Source organism: Bombina bombina, chromosome 7 (assembly GCF_027579735.1).
Source record: "Bombina bombina isolate aBomBom1 chromosome 7, aBomBom1.pri, whole genome shotgun sequence".
NCBI classification, from domain to species: domain Eukaryota; kingdom Metazoa; phylum Chordata; class Amphibia; order Anura; family Bombinatoridae; genus Bombina; species Bombina bombina.
The window spans coordinates 350,404,507-350,428,401 of NC_069505.1; the positions used below are offsets into that span (position 1 = coordinate 350,404,507).

General features: G+C 39.7%; 1 protein-coding gene across 2 annotated transcripts in view; it reads right to left on the reverse strand.

The window, feature by feature from the left end:
• Positions 1-23,895, reverse strand: part of NT5DC2 (5'-nucleotidase domain containing 2) — a 271,150-nt gene that overhangs the window by 196,239 nt on the left and 51,016 nt on the right. For both annotated transcript variants that reach the window (XM_053721025.1, XM_053721024.1), the window contains exons 3-4: positions 22,851-22,925; positions 12,888-12,943 (exon numbers count right to left, since the gene is read on the reverse strand). In XM_053721025.1, coding sequence (XP_053577000.1) covers positions 12,888-12,943; positions 22,851-22,925 — 131 coding nt within the window. The remainder of the gene's footprint in view (positions 1-12,887; positions 12,944-22,850; positions 22,926-23,895) is intronic.

Below are 23,895 nucleotides of genomic sequence, written 5' to 3' on the forward strand. Positions count from 1 at the left end.
CCAATCTCTTTATGGGATGGTGGTAGCGGTCCCACGTCTTTGGAGATAGAAATCCTTTCAGAAGTAAGGTCATGCAGTACTTTCGCTATATTGATGACCTGTTTTTTATATTCGATGGCACAGAAACAGAAGTAAATATTTTCTGTGACTATCTAAACCACAATGGTTGTGGAATTGGTTTCACACATGAACAAAATGACAAAATAATTCATTATCTAGATCTGGATATTTTTGTTGAAGGGACAGAAATCAAAACTAGGGTTTTCAGGAAACCAACAGCAGGCAATACTGTACTTAAATATAACTCATGCCATCCTAAGCACGTCACACAAAATATACCGAAAGGAGAATTAATACGGATTAAGAGGAATTGCACTAAAGAGAGCGATTATGAGATACTAGCGAAAGACGCAATATTAAGACTAAAGGAGAGAGGTTACACAGATAACAGAATTTATGTTTACCTGATAAATTACTTTCTCCAACGGTGTGTCCGGTCCACGGCGTCATCCTTACTTGTGGGATATTCTCTTCCCCAACAGGAAATGGCAAAGAGCCCAGCAAAGCTGGTCACATGATCCCTCCTAGGCTCCGCCCACCCCAGTCATTCGACCGACGTAAAGGAGGAATATTTGCATAGGAGAAACCATATGTTACCGTGGTGACTGTAGTTAAAGAAAATAAATTATCAGACCTGATTAAAAAAACCAGGGCGGGCCGTGGACCGGACACACCGTTGGAGAAAGTAATTTATCAGGTAAACATAAATTCTGTTTTCTCCAACATAGGTGTGTCCGGTCCACGGCGTCATCCTTACTTGTGGGAACCAATACCAAAGCTTTAGGACACGGATGAAGGGAGGGAGCAAATCAGGTCACCTAAATGGAAGGCACCACGGCTTGCAAAACCTTTCTCCCAAAAATAGCCTCAGAAGAAGCAAAAGTATCAAATTTGTAAAATTTAGAAAAAGTGTGCAGTGAAGACCAAGTCGCTGCCTTACATATCTGATCAACAGAAGCCTCGATCTTGAAGGCCCATGTGGAAGCCACAGCCCTAGTGGAGTGAGCTGTGATTCTTTCAGGAGGCTGCCGTCCGGCAGTCTCATAAGCCAATCGGATAATGCTTTTAATCCAGAAGGAGAGAGAGGTAGAAGTTGCTTTTTGACCTCTCCGTTTACCAGAATAAACAACAAACAAAGCCAAAGTTTGTCTGAAAACCTTAGTAGCTGCTAAGTAAAATTTGAGAGCACGAACTACATCCAAGTTGTGCAACAAACGTTCCTTCTTTGAAACTGGATTAGGACACAAAGAAGGCACAACTATCTCCTGGTTAATGTCTTTGTTAGAAACAACTTTTGGAAGAAAACCAGGTTTAGTACGCAAAACCACCTTATCTGCATGGAACACCAGATAAGGAGAAGAACACTGCAGAGCAGATAATTCTGAAACTCTTCTAGCAGAAGAAATTGCAACCAAAAACAAAACTTTCCAAGATAATAACTTAATATCAACGGAATGTAAGGGTTCAAACGGAACCCCCTGAAGAACTGAAAGAACTAGGTTGAGACTCCAAGGAGGAGTCAAAATTTTGTAAACAGGCTTGATTCTAACCAGAGCCTGAACAAAGGCTAGAACATCTGGCACAGCTGCCAGCTTTTTGTGAAGTAACACAGACAAGGCAGAAATCTGTCCTATCAAGGAACTTGCAGATAATCCTTTTTCCAATCCTTCTCGAAGGAAGGATAGACTCTTAGGAATCTTAACCTTGTCCCAAGGGAATCCTGCAGATTCACACCAACAGATATACCAAATTATGTGGTAACTTTCTGGTTACAGGCTTTCAGGCCTGAACAAGAGTATTAATGACAGAATCTGAGAACCCTCGCTTTGATAAGATCAAGCGTTCAATCTCCAAGCAGTCAGCTGGAGTGGGTCGAATGGACCTAGAACAAGAAGGTCTCGTCTCAAAGGTAGCTTCCATGGTGGAGCCGATGACATATTCACCAGATCTGTATACCAAGTCCTGCGTGGCCACGCAGGAGCTATCAAAATCACCGACGCCCTCTCCTGATTGATCCTGGCTACCAGCCTGGGGATGAGAGGAAACGGCGGGAACACATAAGCTAGTTTGAAGGTCCAAGGTGCTACTAGTGCATCCACTAGAGCCGCCTTGGGATCCCTGGATCTGGACCCGTAGTAAGGAACTCTGAAGTTCTGACGAGAGGCCATCAGATCCATGTCTGGAATGCCCCACGGTTGAGTGACTTGGGCAAAGATTTCCGGATGGAGTTCCCACTCCCCCGGATGCAATGTCTGACGACTCAGAAAATCCGCTTCCCAATTTTCCACTCCTGGGATGTGGATAGCAGACAGGTGGCAGGAGTGAGACTCCGCCCATAGAATGATTTTGGTCACTTCGTCCATCGCTAGGGAACTCCTTGTTCCCCCCTGATGGTTGATGTATGAACTTGGCCCTCGCTAGCTGAGGCCAAGCTTTGAGAGCATTGAATATCGCTCTCAGTTCCAGAATATTTATCGGTAGAAGAGATTCTACCCGAGACCAAAGACCCTGAGCTTTCAGGGATCCCCAGACCGCGCCCCAGCCCATCAGACTGGCGTCGGTCGTGACAATGACCCACTCTGGTCTGCGGAAGGTCATCCCTTGTGACAGGTTGTCCAGGGACAGCCACCAACGGAATGAGTCTCTGGTCCTCTGATTTACTTGTATCTTCGGAGATAAGTCTGAATAGTCCCCATTCCACTGACTGAGCAGGAACAGTTGTAATGGTCTTAGATGAATGCGCACAAAAGGAACTATGTCCATTGCCGCTACCATCAACCTATCACTTCCATGCACTGCGCTATGGAAGGAAGAGGAACGGAATGAAGTATCCGACAAGAGTCTAGAAGTTTTGTTTTTCTGGCTTCTGTCAGAAAAATCCTCATTTCTAAGGAGTCTATTATAGTTCCCAAGAAGGGAACCCTCGTTGACGGAGATAGAGAACTCTTTTCCACGTTCACTTTCCATCCGTGAGATCTGAGAAAGGCCAGGACAACGTCCGTGTGAGCCTTTACTTGAGGAAGGGACGACGCACGAATCAGAATGTCGTCCAAGTAAGGTACTACAGCAATGCCCCTTGGTCTTAGCACCGCCAGAAGGGACCCTAGTACCTATGAGAAAATCCTAGGAGCAGTGGCTAATCTGAAAGAAAACGCCACGAACTGGAAATGCTTGTCCAGGAATTCAAACCTTAGGAACCGATGATGTTCCTTGTGGATAGGAATATGTAGATACGCATCCTTGAAATCCACCTTGGTCATGAAATGACCTTCCTGGATGGAAGGAAGAAGTGTTCGAATGGTTTCCATCTTGAACGATGGAACCTTGAGAAACTTGTTCAAGATCTTGAGATCTAAGATTGGTCTGAACGTTCCCTCTATTTTTGGGAACTATGAACAGATTGGAGTAGAACCCCATCCCTTGTTCTCCTAATGGAACAGGATGAATCACTCCCATTTTTAGCAGGTCTTCTACCCAATGTAAGAATGCCTGTCTTCTTATGTGGTCTGAAGACAACTGAGACCTGTGGAACCTCCCCCTTGGAGGAAGCCCCTTGAACTCCAGAGAATAACCTTGGGAGACTATTTCTAGCGCCCAAGGGTCCAGAACCTCTCTTGCCCCAGCCTGAGCGAAGAGAGAGAGTCTGCCCCCCACCAGATCCGGTCCCGGATCGGGGGCCCGCATTTCATGCTGTCTTGGTAGCAGTGGCAGGTTTCCTGGCCTGCTTTCCTTTGTTCCAGCCTTGCATAGGTCTCCAGGCTGGATTGGCTTGAGAAGTATTACCTTCCTGCTTAGAGGACGTAGCCCTTGGGGCTGATCCGTTTCTGCGAAAGGGACGAAACTTAGGTTTATTTTTGGTCTTGAAAAGACCTATCCTGAGGAAGGGCGTGGCCCTTGCCCCCAGTGATATCAAAGATAATCTCTTTCAAGTCAGGGCCAAAGAGTGTTTTCCCCTTGAAAGGAATGTCAAGCAATTTGTTCTTGGAAGACGCATCCGCTGCCCAAGATTTTAACCAAAGCGCTCTGCGCCACAATAGCAAACCCAGAATTTTTTCGCCGCTAACCTAGCCAATTGCAAGGTGGCGTCTAGGGTGAAAGAATTAGCCAATTTAAGAGCACGAATTCTGTCCATAATCTCCTTATAAGAAGAAGAATTACTAATAATCGCCTTTCCTAGCTCAAACTAGAAACACGCGGCTGCAGTGACAGGGACAATGCATGCAATTGGTTGTAGAAGGGAACCTTGCTGAACAAACATCTTTAGCAGACCTTCTAATTTTTTATCCATAGGATCTTGGAAAGCACAACTATCTTCTATGGGTATAGTGGCGCGCTTGTGTAGAGTAGAAACCGCCCCCTCGACCTTGGGGACTGTCTGCCATCAGTCCTGTCTGGTGTCGACTATAGGAAAACAATTTTATAAATATGGGGGGAGGTACTAAAGGTATACCGGGCCTGTCCCATTCTGTACTAACAATGTACGCCACCCGCTTGGATATAGGAAAAGCTTCGGGGGGCCCCGGGGCCTCTAAGAACTTTTCCATTTTACATAGTGGTTCTGGAATGACCAGATAATCACAATCATCCAAATTGGATAACACCTCCTTAAGCAGAGCGCGGAGATGTTCCAACTTAAATTTAAAAGTAATCACATCAGGTTCAGCTTGTTGAGAAATGTTTCCTGAATCTGAAATTTCTCCCTCAGACAAAACCTCCCTGGCCCCCTCAGACTGGTGTAGGGGCCCTTCAGAAACCATATCATCAGCGCTCTCATGCTCTACAGAATTTTCTAAAACAGAGCAGTCGCGCTTTCACTGATAAGTGGGCATATTGGCTAAAATGTTTTTGATAGAATTATCCATTACAGCCGTTAAATGTTGCATAGTAAGGAGTATTGGCGCACTAGATGTACTAGGGGCCTCCTGTATGGGCAAGACTGGTGTAGACGAAGGAGGGGATGATGCAGTACCATGCTTACTCCCCTCACTTGAGGAATCATCTTGGGCATCATTTTTACTAAAATTTTTTTATGACATAAAATACATATAGTTAAATGAGAAGGAACCTTGGTTTCCCCACAGTCAGAACACAATCTATCTGGTAGTTCAGACATGATAAACAGGCATAAACTTGATAACAAAGCACAAAAAACGTTTTAAAATAAAACCGTTACTGTCACTTTAAATTTTAAACTAAACACACTTTATTACTGCAATTGCGAAAAAGTATGAAGGAATTGTTCAAAATTCACCAAAATTTCACCACAGAGTCTTAAAGCCTTAAAAGTATTGCACACCAAATTTGGAAGCTTTAACCCTTAAAATAACGGAACTGGAGCCGTTTTTATATTTAACCCCTTTACAGTCCCTGGAATCTGCTTTGCTGAGACCCAACCAAGCCCAAAGGGGAATACGATACCAAATGATGCCTTCAGAAAGACCTTTCTATGTATCAGAGCTCCACACACATGCAGCTGCATGCCATGCTGTCCTCAAAAACAAGTGCGCCATACCGGCGCGAAAATGAGACTCTGCCTATGCTTTGGGAAAGCCCCTAAAGAATAAGGTGTCTAAAACAGTGCCTGCCGATATTATTATATCAAAATACCCAGATAAAATGATTCCTCAAGGCTAAATATGTGTTAATAATCAATCGATTTAGCCCAGAAAAAGTCTACAGTTTAAATAAGCCCTTGTGAAGCCCTTATTTACAATCGTAATAAACATGGCTTACCGGATCCCATAGGGAAAATGACAGCTTCCAGCATTACATCGTCTTGTTAGAATGTGTCATACCTCAAGCAGCAAGGGACTGCAAACTGTTCCCCCAACTGAAGTTAATTGCTCTCAACAGTCCTGTGTGGAACAGCCATGGATTTTAGTTACGGTTGCTAAAATCATTTTCCTCATACAAACAGAATTCTTCATCTCTTTTCTGTTTCTGAGTAAATAGTACGTACCAGCACTATTTGAAAATAACAAACTCTTGATTGAATAATGAAAAACTACAGTTAAACACTAAAAAACTCTAAGCCATCTCCGTGGAGATGTTGCCTGTACAACGGCAAAGAGAATGACTGGGGTGGGCGGAGCCTAGGAGGGATCATGTGACCAGCTTTGCTGGGCTCTTTGCCATTTCCTGTTGGGGAAGAGAATATCCCACAAGTAAGGATGACGCCGTGGACCGGACACACCTATGTTGGAGAAAATATACTTACCAAAGCTAAAAACTATGTGGATACACTAGACAGAGACAAATTGCTGACATACAAAAAGAAACTGCCTATTAAAGAGAAACAAAAACCTAAATTCATAACAGCATATAGTCAGGATTTCAATGACGTATGTAACATAATAAGAGAGTCTTTACCTATACTATATACAGATCCTGCCCTGAAAAAAGTAATCAAAGAGGGATGTGATTTTGTTCCTAAAAATGGAAAAACTTTAGGGAATTATTTGTCCCCCTCAGATCTTAAACCCAAAGCTAAACGTTGCTGGCTCCAAAAAAGGAAAGGTTTCTATAAGTGCCGAAGGCCTATATGTAAAACCTGTGGACATGTATCAGAGGGGGACAAATATATTTCCTCTGTGACGAATAAAGAACGCAATATCAATTTTTTCATTAACTGCTCTACAACGCATGTTATATATAATTAATAACCTGCAAAACTTGCAAGATACAGTACACAGGTAAAACGATAAGGCCACTCAAGGAACGGTTTTTGGAACATATCAGATCGATTGAGGATGACTTCTCTGACACCCCTGTAGCAAGACACTTCAAAATTGAACATAATGCAGATATTACAGCTTTATCTGTACAGGGTATTGAGATTGTACCCATAAATAAAAGAGGTGGTGACAGAGAAGCTGTCCTTAATAAAAGGGAAGTCTTTTGGATTTTCTTCTTGCAGACAAGTTTTCCAAATGGATTAAATATGAGAAGGGACTTGGATCTGTTCACTTAGGTCTCTCTGATACATCTTATAGAATATGGCATATTCTTAGTGTATTACAAAGAGACAGATACAATCAGGTCAATAGAGTAGTTCCTGTTATACACCTTAGGTATAGACAATTATTCCTTTCCCTTATTCCTTTCCCTTAAAGAGTCTCATATAACAATATATTTGCTTGTCCATAAAATTATATCTACAATTAAAGGCCTTGTACCATGTATTATTACATTTTAAATTTGCATATTTGTTTAAAGAAGAGGGAGTTTTGGATAGCAGTATAATATGGGATTGCATGTAGGTAAGTCTGTATGACTGTAATTTTTATTCATCATGTGATTTTGGTTTATAGATATACATCTTTGTTACGTGTACCAGATTTTCAACTCATATGACATAGATACAAAGTAAGTATGCAGAAGTAATAGAAATCCCATTTGGTGTTTACAGTACAGAGTGGATTCTAGCGAATTGAGAACAATCTTAGAGATATGAAAGTATATAGAAATATATTAGCACTGTTCCTATTAACTCTGTTTAAACTATCAGTACTTTTATTTGCCATATGTTTCCCTATGCATATATATAACTTTGATTTCTGTTTCATGTTTCAGATGACTAACCTGTATGACATAATGATACTACAGTTCATAGGCATGTATAGCTTTGTGACCGTTCTGTATGAATAGAAGCCTAATTTAGTTCAGGTGTGCTAATTAAGAAATGTAAGGTATTTAAGAACAGGAGCTCCTGTATGCAGTGATCAAGTGTGCAGCTGCACGAAACGCATCTGCGAGGAGCTCCTGTTCACACCTGAACTGATGCCAATATTGTTTTTACATTGACCGGAGGACGAATGACTTGTTTTTGAACTTTGATACAATAAAGTATTATATCTTTTATCCTACCGGAGTGGGTCTGTGTGCTGCCTCATTCGTTTGGAAACTGTATTATAATAACGAGCTGTATCGAAATGGCAGGCTGTATCCTGAGAGCAGACTTTGCTCAAATAGTTATAACGGTATTACTATAACAATGGATGTCAGTTTTACCGTCCCTTGTAAATTGTAGCTGGATTACAAATTAATAGACTTTTTTTTTTCGTTTCTTTATAACACTGCTTCCTGGAGTCCACTCCAACCGTTCAAACCTGATTGGAAACCTCAGCGGTTGTTTTTTTAATCACTCCTGAAGTACTTTCCGGTTCTACTTCTGGGGTATGGTATTCTTCCTAGGACAAAAAAGCTCTGCAATGTGTTTTAACGATCCTTGTCGTCTTGCTCAAGCAGTACTGATCGTTGAAACGCATTGCAGAGCTTTTTTTTTTTAGTGTTTCTAAATGATTTAAGGATATGTTTATACTTGTCTTAAAGGGCCACTGTAAGTAAATATTTTCTATGCCTGTTACTAACTAACTACCCCAAATACGCTTTTTATCAATAACATTTAATTAACATATCTCTACCGTATATCAGAAATCTTGTCTGCAAATGTAATTGTTTTCCAAACCCACTCCATGGGTATCCTTTGCTCTGTACCAATCCGTTTACAATACCTAGGTTTCAAAATGGCGCTTTAAACACAAAGTTATTGGTTTAAGTATTTTGAACATGCAGTGCTGAAAATAGTGGGCAGGATAACGTGACATCATCGGCGAATAAAATATATAACTTTTAGAACGTTATGAAACTTTGTTTTGGAGAAAATATAGGTCAGTAGGTTTTAATTAATGTTTATTAACTTTAATATGTTAGTTGTTTAGCTTAAAAATTATAACAGAAAGTAATCCTTTAACTTTATTCACAAAAATATAAATCACACAGAGGATATTGTGCATGAATCAAACACAAAACAGAGCATAAAAATACGGGGCTAGAATACAAGTGGTGCAGTAAAAAAAAATAATCTGCAATCGTGAAAACAAGCTTTTTGCGCTTGTCGGGTTGCGTTCGCATTACAAGTAAAAAAAAAGGACTTATATATCTGTATATATATGTGCACATACTGTATATATTATTATGTTTTTATATGTGTATATATGTCTGTAAATATATAAATAATAATAATAATAATAATAAATACATATATATATATATATATATATATATATATATACATATAAATACATAAATACATATTTATACACACACATATATATATATATATATATATATATATATATATATATATATATATATAGGTAGCCCTCAGTTTACGCCGGGGTTAGGTCCCAGAAGGAATGGTTGTAAATCGAAACCGTTGTAAATTGAAACCCAGTTTATAATGTAAGTCAAAGGGAAGTGAGGGAGATAGGTTCCAGGCCCCTCTCAAAATTCTCATAAGTAACATCTAATACATTATTTTTAAAGCTTTGAAATGAAGACTTGAAATGCTAAACAGCATTATAAACATAATAAAATAATCACACAACACAGAATATATAATTAAACTAAGTTAAATGAACAAAAACATTTGCTAAACAGTATTATAAACCTAAGAAAAATAATCACACAACACAGACTTCACTTGCATTTTTCTGCAAACAGTTCTTTCTATGCATTCCAATCTGGAATGATTTATAGACAAGAAGATCTTGTTCCTTTGAAATCTGCTCGATAGCTCAGGTCTGGTTAAACTGATTAATTTCAGCTTGCTTTGCTTTGCTGCAACACAAGCGGACAGCTCCACCTACTGGCTGTTTTAATAAATGCACTGCTTCTCAATGCTTTTCAATAGCAGTCACATGACTGGAAAAAAAAAGTTGTTATTCTGAAACGGTGTAAATTGAACCGTTGTAAAACAAGGGCCACCTGTATATAAACACACAGAGAAAGCCCAGCACTCGCTTACAATCTCTCAGATAAGGTTAAAAGCAAAACTGGAAGAGTTAGTTACCGCATCTGGCCAAATGGGACAAGCCCAGGTACCACGTCAAGGTCTCTTCCAAAACCTGGGTCCCTAATACAGCCATACAAATGCCAGCTCTCAATCCAACAAACTGGGAAAAAGCCAGGATTCAGACTTATGTAATCACCCTAGACATATACAAAACATGGAAGGGGACTGCACTCTCAGACTGGACTGGGTACACATCCCCTGACCCTGCACATGCTCATCCCTGGGTGCTAATAGCACTCTCGGGAAGCTGTGCTGACTCCAGAGTCACAGGCAGTTAACCCATGTATATATATATATATACATATATATATATACATATATATATATATATATATATATATATATATATATACAGTATCTCACAAAAGTGAGTACACCCCTCACATTTTTGTAAATATTTTATTATATCTTTTCATGTAACAACACTGAAGAAATGACACTTTGCTACAATGTAAAGTAGTGAGTTTACAGCCTATATAACAGTGTAAATTTGCTGTCTCCTAAAAATAACTCAACACGCAGCCATTAATCTATAAACCGTTGGCAACAAAAGTGAGTACACCCCTAGGTGGAAATGTCCAAATTGGGCCCAAAGTGTCAATATTTTGTGTGGACACCATTATTTTCCACCACTGCCTTAACCCTCTTGGGCATGGAGTCCACCAGAGCTTCACAGGTTGCCACTGGAGTCCTCTTCCACTCCTCCATGATGACAATGTAAAGTAGTGAGTGTACAGCCTGTATAACAGTGTAAATTTGCTGTCCCCTCAAAATAACTCAACACACAGCCATTAATGTCTAAACCGTTGGCAACAAAAGTGAGTACACCCCTAAGTGGAAATGTCCAAATTGGGCCCAATAAGCCATTTTCCCTCCCCAGTGTCATGTGACTCGTTAGTGTTACAAGGTGTGTTAAATTTGGTGTTATTGCTCTCACACTCTCTAATACTGGTCACTGGAAGTTCAACATAGCACTTCATGGCAAAGAACTCTCTGAGGAACTGAAAAAAATAATTGTTGCTCTACATAAAGATGGCCTAGGCTATAAGAAGATTGCCAAGACCCTGAAACTGAGCTGCAGCATGGTGGGCAAGACCATACAGCGGTTTCACAGGACAGGTTCCACTGAGAACAAGCCTCATCATGGTCAACCAAAGAAATTTAGTGCACGTGCTCAGCGTCATATCCAGTGCTGCCAGCATTGCTGCAGAGGTTGAAGGGGTGGGGAGTCAGCCTGTCAGTGCTCAGACCATACACTGCACACTGCATCAAATTGGTCTGCATGGCTGTCGTCCCAGAAGGAAGCCTCTTCTAAAGATGATGCACAAGAAAGCCTGCAGTTTGCTGAAGACAAGCAGACTAAGGACATGGATTACTGGAAACATGTCACCAAGATAAACTTATTTGGTTCAGATGTTGTCAAGCGTGTGTCGGCAGCAACCAGGTGAGGAGTACAAAGACAAATGTCTTGCCAATAGTCAAGCATGGTAGTGCCATGGTCTGCATGAGTGCTGCCGACACTGGGGAGCTACAGTTCATTGAGGGAACCATGAATGCCAACATGTACTGTGACATACTGAAGCAGGGCATGATCCCCTCCCTTTGGAGACTGAGCCGCAGGGCATTATTCCAACATGATAACGACCCCAAAACACACCTCCAAGACGACCACTGCCTTGCTAAAGAAGCTGAGGGTGAAGGTGATGGACTGGCCAAGCATGTCTCCAGACCTAAACCCTATTGAGCATCTGTGGGGCATCCTTAAATGGAATGTGGGGGAGAGCAAGGTCTCTAACATCCACCAGCTATGTGATGTCATCATGGAGGAGTGGAAGAGGACTCCAGTGGCAACCTGTGAAGCTCTGGTGTCCACACAAAATATTGACACTTTGGGCCCAATTTGGACATTTCCACCTAGGGGTGTACTCACTTTTGTTGCCAACAATTTTTATACATTAATGGCTGCATGTTGAGTTATTTTGAGGGTACGGCAAATTTACGCTGTTATACAGGCTGTATACTCACTACTTTACAGTGTAGCAAAGTGTAATTTCTTCAGTGTTGTCATATGAAAAGATATAATAAAATATTTACAAAAATGTGAGGGTGTACTCACTTTTGAAAGATACTGTAAATCAATAGAAATTATTGCATTGGCAATTAGCACATCAAGGCCTTTGCGAAATGGAGGATTTTAATCTCATGCATTTATCTCCACCATAATTTTAATATATATGTATACACACATTTACAGACTACTGCTGGCTCCTGTTTATGTTATTTTTCTTTTCATTAGCAGAGAAGGGGGGAATGTCTGCTCTTCTTGTTTTCCCAACCCCTTTCACTGGGTGTCCCAGCCAAACCTCATCAACAGTGCTAAATTGTGAGCTTCTAGGTAAGTTTTCAAAAGGTTTTATACTGGATTTTTAGATCAGTATCTGTGCATATTCGTATTTTTAGTAGTGTCTATTATATGCAGTTATATGAAAATTGGTGTATACTGTCCATTTAAGCCAGGACTTTGCAAGCCAGTTTTACAGACCACTTTAATTCACAAGGGAGTCTGCCCTTTCAAATGATGGGTTGCACTTGCAAGCCCCTGTAAGTTGCAGGTTCTGTCGTTATCAATATTGGTCTTTTAATAGCTGTTGTTTATTCCAATTAGAAGTAGTCAATCTTTAGAATTTTTTTACAACTTGATCAACAAACATTTTGCTCATTTGCAAAAAAATATGTTTACATTTCTATGAGAAATACACAAAGCTATTGATCCATCCTTGAAAATAAATTTAATTTTAATAGAGTTTTGTTAAATATATGATTGAGTCATGAAAAATAAATTCAGCATTATTCAATATTCTAAGTTAAATATTTTAAAAAAATAAAAATACTAGAAGTAAGTCTATTGTGCTAAAGTAAATTCACAGCGGGATATGATTGGTAGTAAACGTTGCCATATAACTGCACTTACCTGTATACAGTTCCAAGCTGAATATAATGAAAAGCATCAATTTTCATAAGAAGACTCTAAAAAAAAGAGAGAGGAATATTTTAATATTTTTAGAAAATAAAGTAAGGCTGTATAATCTACTGAAATGCTTGTGCAATCATAAATGCGGACAGCGTATACGACAAATGATAAATCAACCCTGAAGTCTTATCAGTATTGAAAAATCCCTCAAAGAACTTAGGCCTAGATTTAGAGTTGGGCGGTAGCCGTGAAAACCAGCGTTAGAGGCTCCTAACGCTGGTTTTATGCTACCGCCGGTATTTGGAGTCAGTCATTAAAGGGTCTAACGCTCAGTTTTCAGCCGCGACTTTTCCATACCGCAGATCCCCTTACGTCAATTGCGTATCCTATCTTTTCAATGGGATATTTCTAACTCCGGTATTTAGAGTCGTGGCTGAAGTGAGCGTTAAAAATCTAACGACAAAACTCCAGCCGCAGAAAAAAGTCAGTAGTTAAGAGCTTTCTGGGCTAACGCCGGTTTATAAAGCTCTTAACTACTGTGCTCTAAAGTACACTAACACCCATAAACTACCTATGTACCCCTAAACCGAGGTCCCCCCACATCGCCGCCACTCGATTAAATTTTTTTAACCACTAATCTGCCAACCGCCACCTACGTTATACTTATGTACCCCTAATCTGCTGCCCCTAACACCGCCGACCCCTATATTATATTTATTAACCCCTAACCTGCCCCCCACAACGTCGCCGCCAGCTACCTACAATAATTAACCCCTAATCTGCCGACCGCCACCTACGTTATCCTTATGTACCCCTAATCTGCTGCCCCTAACACCGCCGACCCCTATATTATATTTATTAGCTCCTAATCTGCCCCCCTCAACGTCGCCTCCACCTGCCTACACTTATTAACCCCTAATCTGCCGAGCGGATCTCACCGCTACTATAATAAAGTTATTAACCCCTAATCCGCCTCACTCCCGCCTCAATAACCCTATAATAAATAGTATTAACCCCTAATCTGCCCTCCCTAACATCGCCGACACCTAACTTCAATTATTAACCCCTAATCTGCCGACCGAATCTCGCCGCTACTGTAATAAATGGATTAACCCCTAAAGCTAAGTCTAACCCTAACACTAACACCCCCCTAAATTAAATATAATTTAAATCTAACGAAATAAATTAACTCTTATTAAATAAATTATTCCTATTTAAAGCTAAATACTTACCTGTAAAATAAACCCTAATATAGCTACAATATGAATTATAATTATATTATAGCTATTTTAGGATTTATATTTATTTTACAGGTAACTTTGTATTTATTTTAACTAGGTACAATAGCTATTAAATAGTTAAGAACTATTTAATAGCTAAAATAGTTAAAATAATTACAAAATTACCTGTAAAATAAATCCTAACCTAAGTTACAATTAAACCTAACACTACACTATCAATAAATTAATTAAATAAAATACCTACAATTAAACCTAACACTACACTATCAATAAATTAATTAAATACAATATCTACAAATAAATACAATGAAATAAACTAACTAAAGTACAAAAAATAAAAAAGAACTAAGTTACAAAAAATAAAAAAATATTTACAAACATCAGAAAAATATTACAACAATTTTAAACTAATTACACCTACTCTAAGCACCCTAATAAAATAACAAAGACCCCAAAAATAAAAAAATGCCCTACCCTATTCTAAATTACAAAAGTTCAAAGCTCTTTTACCTTACCAGCCCTGAACAGGGCCCTTTGCGGGGCATGCCCCAAAGAATTCAGCTCTTTTGCCTGTAAAAAAAACACATACAATACCCCCCCCCAACATTACAACCCACCACCCACATACCCCTAATCTAACCCAAGCCCCCCTTAAATAAACCTAACACTAAGCCCCTGAAGATCTTCCTACTTTATCTTCACCATACCAGGTTCCCTGATCGATCCAGAAGAGCTCCTCCGATGTCTTGATCCAAGCCCAAGCGGGGGGCTGAAGATGTCCATGATCAGGCTGAAGTCTTCATCCAAGCGGGAGCTGAAGAGGTCCATGATCCGGCTGAAGTCTTCTATCAACAGCATCTTCAATCTTCTTTCTTCCGGATCCATATTCATCCCGCCGACGTGGAACATCCATCTTCACTGACGACTTCCCGACGAATGACGGTTCCTTTAAGGGACGTCATCCAAGATGGCGTCCCTCGAATTCCGATTGGCTGATATGATTCTATCAGCCAATCGGAATTAAGGTAGGAAAATCAGAATCAAGTTCAATCCGATTGGCTGATCCGATCAGCCAATCAGATTGAGCTTGCATTCTATTGGCTGATCGGAACAGCCAATAGAATGCGAGCTCAATCTAATTGGCTGATCGGATCGGCCAATCGGATTGAACTTAATTCTGATTGGCTGATTCTATCAGCCAATCAGAATTTTCCTACCTTAATTCCGATTGGCTGATAGAATCCTATCAGCCAATCGGAATTCAAGGGACGCCATCTTGGATGACATCCCTTAAAGGAACCGTCATTCTTCAGTTGGACGTCGTCGGAAGAAGATTGGTCTGCGCTGGAGGTCTTCACGATGGATCCGTTCCTCATCGGATGAAGATAGAAGATGCCGCTTGGATCAAGATGGTTGCCGGTCTGGATCGCCTCTTCTTCCCGGATGGGATGAAGACTTTGGAGCCTCTTCTGGACCTCTTCAGCCGCAGGATTATGGATTGCCAGCCCCCGCTTGGGTTGGATGAAGATTTTGGAGCCAGGACCGATCAGTGATACCTGGTGAGGTGAAGATAAGGTAGGAAGATCTTCAGGGGCTTAGTGTTAGGTTTATTTAAGGAGGGTTTGGGTTAGATTAGGGGTATGTGGGTGGTGGGTTGTAATGTTGGGGGGGTGGGTATTGTATGTGTTTTTTTACAGGCAAAAGAGCTGAATTTCTTGGGGCATGCCCCGCAAAGGGCCCTGTTCAGGGCTGGTAAGGTAAAAGAGCTTTGAACTTTTTTAATTTAGAATAGGGTAGGGCATTTTTTTATTTTGGGGGGCTTTGTTATTTTATTAGGGGGCTTAGAGTAGGTGTATTTAGTTTAAAATTGTTGTAATATTTTTCTAATGTTTGTAAATATTTTTTTATTTTTTGTAACTTAGTTCTTTTTTATTTTTTGTACTTTAGTTAGTTTATTTAATTGTAGTTATTTGTAGGTATTGTATTTAATTCATTTATTGATAGTGTAGTGTTAGGTTTAATTGTAGGTAATTGTAGGTATTTTATTTAATTTATTTATTGATAGTGTAGTGTTAGGTTTAATTGTATGGTTAGGATTTATTTTACAGGTAAATTTGTAATTATTTTAACTATTTTAGCTATTAAATAGTTCTTAACTATTTAATAGCTATTGTACCTGGTTAAAATAAATACAAAGTTACCTGTAAAATAAATATAAATCCTAAAATAGCTATAATATAATTATAATTTATATTGTAGCTATATTAGAGTTTATTTTACAGGTAAGTATTTAGCTTTAAATAGGAATAATTTATTTAATAAGAGTTAATTTATTTTGTTAGATTTAAATTATATTTAACTTAGGGGGGTGTTAGTGTTAGGGTTAGACTTAGCTTTAGGGGTTAATACATTTATTAAAATAGGGGTGAGCTCCAGTCGGCAGATTAGGGGTTAATAAGTGAGAGGCAGGTGGAGGCAACGTTGTGGGGGGCAGATTAGGGGTTAATAAATATAATATAGGGGTCGGCGGTGTTAGGGGCAGCAGATTAGGGGTACATAGGGATAATGTAAGTAGCGGCGGTTTACGGAGCGGCAGATTAGGGGTTAAAAAAAATATGCAGGGGTCAGCGATAGCGGGGGCGGCAGAATAGGGGTTAATAAGTGTAAGGTTAGGGGTGTTTAGACTCGGGGTACATGTTAGGGTGTTAGGTGCAGACGTAGGAAGTGTTTCCCCATAGCAAACAATGGGGCTGCGTTAGGAGCTGAACGCAGCTTTTTTGCAGGTGTTAGGTTTTTTTTTCAGCTCAAACAGCCCCATTGTTTTCTATGGGGGAATCGTGCACGAGCACGTTTTTGAAGCTGGCCGCTTCCGTAAGCACCGCTGGTATCGAGAGTTGAAGTTGCGGTAAATATGCTATACGCTCCTTTTTTGGAGCCTAACGCAGCCATTCTGTGAACTCTAAATACCAGCAGTATTTAAAAGGTGCGGCCAGAAAAAAGCCAGCGTAGCTAACGCACCCCTTTGGCCGCAGAACTCTAAATCTAGGCGTAAAGAAACATAAATTTTTGTTTGAGAGATGTTCATGTTGCTATATTTTGGAGGCACCTATATTGCAATATAAGGTCTAAAAGAAAATCACAAAGATTTTGTGTGATTTCTCTCAATGCCTGTAAGTTTTTTTGTTTGATCTTTTAAATCAGACCCATAGACACTCATGAGGTTGTTCAGGGACCTTTTTTAAAGGGCAAATCATGTTTGAACCTGCAACATTCTACACAGTGATTGGTTAAATCAAGACGCAAGCTCATTTAGCTCTGTTCCTAGGTCTCAACAAGAAAGGAGACTAGAGAAAATGTATTTGCACCAGGCTTTTTTTTTTTTTTTTTAAAATGAGTATAAAAGGACTATTCTTGTTTTAAAAAGTAAATAAAGTTGCACTTAAAAATACCTTGTGAGGTTGCTGAGGGGCCACATTGTAAAGGAAATGTTTGAAATCTATTGAGCATCTCTTTCACTACTTTGTTAGTGGATGTTCCATACATTAACTAATAAAGGGCTAGATTACAAGTTGCGCACTATTGTTGCTCCTTATGCGTGTCAGAAGTAGTGCGCGTATTATGAGTTGAAAGTGGGCGCAATTGAATTTAAAGTGTCGGGATAGCACAACGTCAGATCGCTGATAAAGTGTTAGGGGCCCCAGAGCTTGTGGGCCCGTGTTTCTGGAGAGTCTTCAGACTCGCCAGAAACACAAGTTATGAAGCAGCGGTCTAAAGACCGCTGCTTCATAACCCTGTCCGCCTGCTCTGAGCAGGCAGACAGGAATCGGCGGAAATCAACCCGATCAAATACGATCGAGTTGATTGACACCTCCTTGCTGGTGGCTGATTGGCCGCAAGTCAGCAGGGGGCGGCGTTGCACCAATAGCTCTTGTGAGCTGCTGGTGCAATGCTGAATACGGAGAGCGTATTGCTCTCCGCATTCAGCGAGGTCTTGCGGACCTGATCCGCACTGTTGGATCAGGTCCGCAAGACCTTTGATAAATAGGGCCCTTACACTTGACTAAATAATGGAAAAAAATAAATAAAAAATACATTTTCAGTTACAATCATAATACACTGATAAAAAATTATTTTTGCATTCAACTAGCTGATAACAAGAAAAAAACCTATTTAAGCAATATGCAAATTTAATAAAGTGTAAATAACTATATTTACTGTAAATATTTCACATTCCAATGTTCTTCACATAGGGCAATATGTTTTAAGTATTTTTTAAAAAGATATTTATATATATCAGCACTGTTATATATACAGTACTGTGAAAAAGTCTTAAGCCACCATAAGTTGTTTTAGCAATGGTATAATGACCATATTTAAATATTTCTCAGTCTCTTTATTAGAATACAACCAGAAAATACCGGATATTTGTATGCAGTATTAAAAAAACAGAAAAAAAAAATGCTTCTATAGGCTAAAGTGGCATGTGTTTAGTGTGACCTCCCCTTACTCTCGTAAACCTAAATGGAATGGAACCCTAATTAATATCATTGCTAACGCCTGTATTTGTCCTACTATTTCATGTCAAAATGACTGCTGTGAAAAAGGTCTATTACACCAGGTTTGTGCAAGACATTCTTGAGCATTACATACATATGTGGTATGAGTTTAATTCACTGGAAGTTTGCTAATAAGACCAACTTTCAATCAAATTAACCCTTCTACAGTCCGAAGAAGCTTGATCAGGAATGGTCTTTGTGGAAGGGTAGCAGCCAAGAAACCCCTTCTTCTGAAGGGGAACAGGGTGAAAAGGCTAAGATATGCTAACGCTCACAAAGATTGGAATGAAGATCAGTGGAAAGTGACAAATCCAAGTTTGAACTTTTGGGTCCAATCATCGACAATATGTGAGAAGAAGAGTTGGAGAGAGATGGAAGAATGAGTGCTTGCAGTCTTCAGTGAAACATGGTGGAGGGTCAGTCCTGGTTTGGGGCTGCACTTCTGCCAGTGGTGTTGGCGATATTCTCCAAATTGATGGGATCATGAAGGCTGAAAAGTACAGACAGATTTTAATTCATCATGCCATTTCTTCTGGAAAGCGCCTGATTGGCAATGGTTTTATTTTTCAGCATAACAATCTCAAGCACACTGCTAATCCAGTGAAATCATATTTGGAGAGAGAAACAGCTGATCAAACACTGACAGTCATGGACTGGCCTCCACAGATTCCAGACCTGAATATTATAGAGGCAGTATGGGGTCACCTAAACAGAGAAAGAAATAAAAGACAACCTAAATCTAAAGAAGAACTCTGGGAGGTGCTGAAAGAAGCCTGTTATAATATACCAGAAGATTATTTCAGAAAACGTCAGGTCAGTCTCCCCAAAAGAGTTCAAGATGTGCTTAGTGCCAAGGAAGGTCACACTAAATACTGACTTTTGACTGAAGAAGCCATTTTGTTCGGAAAATTGTGTTTTTTTATATTTTGTGTACATATTTCCTGTATTTTCTGTTTGTATCTTAATAAAGAGACTGAAAAATTACTATGTATTATTAGCGCTGCGGAATCTTTTGGCGCTCTACAAATAACCGATAATAATAATAATAATATGGATGGTCATTATTGATGGTAGCCTAAGACTTTTGCACAGTACTGTATATATATATATATATATATATATATATATATATATATATATATATATATATATACATACTGAGAGAAGTGCACTCACAGGAACGAACAACTGGCTCAATACCATTGTTAACCTGTTTTATGGCAATTTACCACCTGGGTGCAACTTTTTAGCCCAGTAATGCTTTTTACAGAGTTGAACTTTCCTGTAGTATATAAGTCTGATCCCGCCTATTACGGTCAGTCCAGCGCCGAAATACGAGGCAATTCTAATCTGAACAAGGAACACAGCAACCCCAGATGATCGTTTTGGCCTTCATTAGGCCTCGTCAGTGAGGTGAAGCCATATCCCTCTAAGCACACTGAGCAAGGAGTCCACGTCTGGTTGGCCCTTTCTTCCAATAGAGAGACTAAATACATACAGAGAGAAGTGCACTCACAGGAACGAACAACTGGCTCATTACCACTTTTAGCCTGTTCTATGTCGATTTACCACCTTGGTGTAACTATTTATCCCAGAGTCACAGGCAGTTAACCCCAGAGAGGCCTGGGTGCAAGGCCCAAACAGGGAAAACTACAAAAAAATAATACATTATTATAGCACACAGAGAAAGTGCAGCACTCACTCACAAGCTCTCAACTAAGATAAAATGCAGCAATGGAAGAGTTAGTTACCGCAACTGGCCAAATGGGAAAAGCTCAGGTACCTTGTCAAGGTCTCTTCCAAAAACCTGGCTCCCTAAACAGCCACACAATGCAGGCTCACATTCAAACAACTGTGAAAAAATGGAGGGTGCACAGGCTAATCTAATCTCCCCAAACATATACAAAACACGGGTGGGGTCAGCACTCTCAGGCCAGACCGGGTACACATCCTATGACCCTGTAACATGCACAGCCCTGGGTGCAAAACAGCACTCTCAGGAAGCTGCACTGTCACCAGAGTCACAGGCAGTTAACCCCAGACAGGCCTGGGTGCAAGGCCCAAACAGGGAAAATTACAAAAAAATAATACATTAATGTAGCACTCAGAGAAAGTCCAGCACTCACTCACAAGCTCTAAACTAAGATAAAAAGCAGCAATGGAAGAGTTAGTTACCGCATCTGGCCAAATGGGAAAAGCCCAGGTACCTCGTCAAGGTCTCTTCCAAAAACCTGGGTCCCTAAACAGCCACACAATGCAGGCTCAAATTCAAACTACTGTGAAAAAATGGAGGGTGCACAGGCTAATCTAATCTCCCCAAACATATACAAAACACGGGTGGGGTCAGCACTCTCAGGCCGGATTGGGTACACATCCTATGACCCTGAAACATGAAAAAAAACATATTAAAAAGGAAAATGAAACCCAACATTTTTCTTTCATGATTGAGATAGAGAATCCAATTTTAAAAAAGTTTCCAATTTACGTCTATTATCAAAGTTGCTTTGTCCTCATGTTATTCTTTGTTGAGTAAGGGTGTTAGTATTTTTTTCTACTTTTCTCCCTCCATTGAAGTCTTTGGAGGAATACATTAATGTGGTCACGATATTTGGACTTTAGCTTTTTGCGATCGTAGGGTGAAGTACGTGCAAAAACTCTTTACTTTCAACTTGTAATACACATGCTACCCGATGCACAAAAATGCTTCAGTCTAACAAAGTTAACACGCGAGTGGGAGCGCAAAGTACCACTCCACTCATAATCGAGCTCAAGGTTGTGCTAAGCGCCCGATACTTGATATCTCGCACATTAAAGTAGCATTGCAGAACAACAATTATTACAACTGCAACACTTTGGGAACACGCTTGCAAAACAATTCAGGTAGATGTTTGTGATTGTAAAATATTCACATATGTTTTGTTATGGAGTAGTCGCACTGGATAGAATCTAAGGTGTCCCTAGGGGCTGGTTATGGAAATTTGGGGCATTCTAGGATGTGGTTTGGATTTTCCGTCTAGACTTAGGCTTAGCATACAAAATACATAAAGACTCCATTGCCCTTGTGAAGTATCTCACAGTTGTCTTGCTACAAGGTCACCATTTTAAAATTTCCTTTATTTCTCTTTAATTTTTTTTCAAGCTTTCTTTGATACATACTGTATGTTAGAATGGACTGCTTCATAGAGGGAGATTTTATTTTTTATTTGTTTGTTGTGTAACATTTTGTGAAACTTTGCGCCAAAAGATGAACAGTTAACAAGATAACTGCTGCCCCCCTGATTATAAGGCCATATGATCTAAAGCTCAGTTCAGTGGTATGGATGGGCAGTTCAGTTCAGTGGTATGGATGGGCAGTTCAGTGGTATGGATGGGTAGTTCAGTGGTATAGATGGGTAGTTCAGTGGTATGGATGGGTAGTTCAGTGGTATGGATGGGCAGTTTAGTAGTATGGATGGGTAGTTCAGTGGTATGGATGGGCAGTTCAGTGGTATGAATGGGCAGTTCAGTCCAGTGGTATGGATGGGCAGCACAGTGGTATGGATGGGCAGTTCAGTTGTAAGGATGGGCAGCACAGTGGTATGATGGGCAGTTCTGTGGTATGGATGGGCAGTTCAGTGGTATGGATGGGCAGCACAGTGGTTTGGATGGGTAGTTCAGTGGTATGATGGGCAGTTCTGTGGTATGGATGGGCAGTTCAGTGGTATGGATGGGCAGCACAGTGGTATGGATGGGTAGTTCAGTGGTATGATGGGCAGTTCTGTGGTATGGATGGGCACTTCAGTGGTATGAATGGGTAGCTCAGTGATATGGATGGTTAGTTCAGTGGTATGGATGGGCAGTTCAGTGGTATAGATGGGAAGACTGGGCAGAACTTTTCTGGACAGGTTTAGAAATTCTCCACTTTAGTTTGTGAAATCAGTACATAAATAGGCTAATGTAAGAGGCAGTCAGACATTCAAAGCTATAACAACCCTGCACCATGCCAGACCGTTGTTATCTGTAATGCGGAATATTTTGATCTCACGATCATCACTGACATCACTGACATTTTGACAAAAAAATATTTATTTTTTATATAGACGGAAATAAATATAGTGAATAATTATAATAATAAAATGTATTAGCTACTCTACTGTTTAATTTAGAGAGGAAAATACAAAGCTTACCTTCTGTATATCATAGTGAAGACCTCGGATTGCAAATCCTGGATTGTAATCATATTTCTTGATACCTTCAGGATACTGCAAAGAAAGTAAAACAAATAAATGAAGGCATTGATGTGACACCCATGGTTTAATAATTACATCATTTAAACAACTTTCTAGTTTACTTCTGTTATCAATTTTGTTTCATTCTCTTGGTATCCTTAATGGAAGGAGTGACAATGCACCGCTATGAACTAGCTAAACACATCGATAAGCTAATGACAAAAAGCATTTATGTGCACCCACCAATCAGCAGTTAGCTCCCAGATCCTGAGCCTATCTAAGTATGCTTTTTAACAAAGGATACCAAGAGCACAAAGCAAATTAGATAATAGAAGTAAATTGGAAAGTCGTTTAAAATTGTATGTTCTATCTGAATCATGATAGAAAAAGTTTGGCTTTTATGTCTTTTTAATAAAACCGAATTAAATCAGTGTACAAAAGAGTTATTAAATGAAAGTGTATTAGGAAGTGTAACAATTACAAGGAACACAATTATAGTTACAGGTATAAAATGAAAGGGAATAAAACAGATTAATTAAATGTATTTGCCGATATGGTAACCGGGAGCATAAAGCAGCAGGCGGTAATACAGTGGGAAGAAGTGAAATAGTAGGAATGGGTTAATGCAAATTAGGGATAGAACGATATCGTTTTTTCAGGGCCAATACCGATACAGATTATTGACCGCCTTTCAGGCCGATAACAGGGGCCGATATTCTGTACATTTAAAGTTTTGAAAAATCAACACAATTTCTACACAAATCTGGTATCAACTGAACATGCTTATTAAAAGTTTAAACATTAAAAGTAAACAACTGGGAAAAATAAAGTGCTTGAAAATTAATTTATTAAATGGCTTCCCAAAACATAGAAAAATGTCATAAATCCCCTTTAAACTACACACTGATATAAATTTAAAATTAAGTCACTACTGCAAAGCTAGAAACTAGACAATTTCTTTAATACTCCCAGTTAAGTAGAAAAACATAGTGCAGCATGTTCT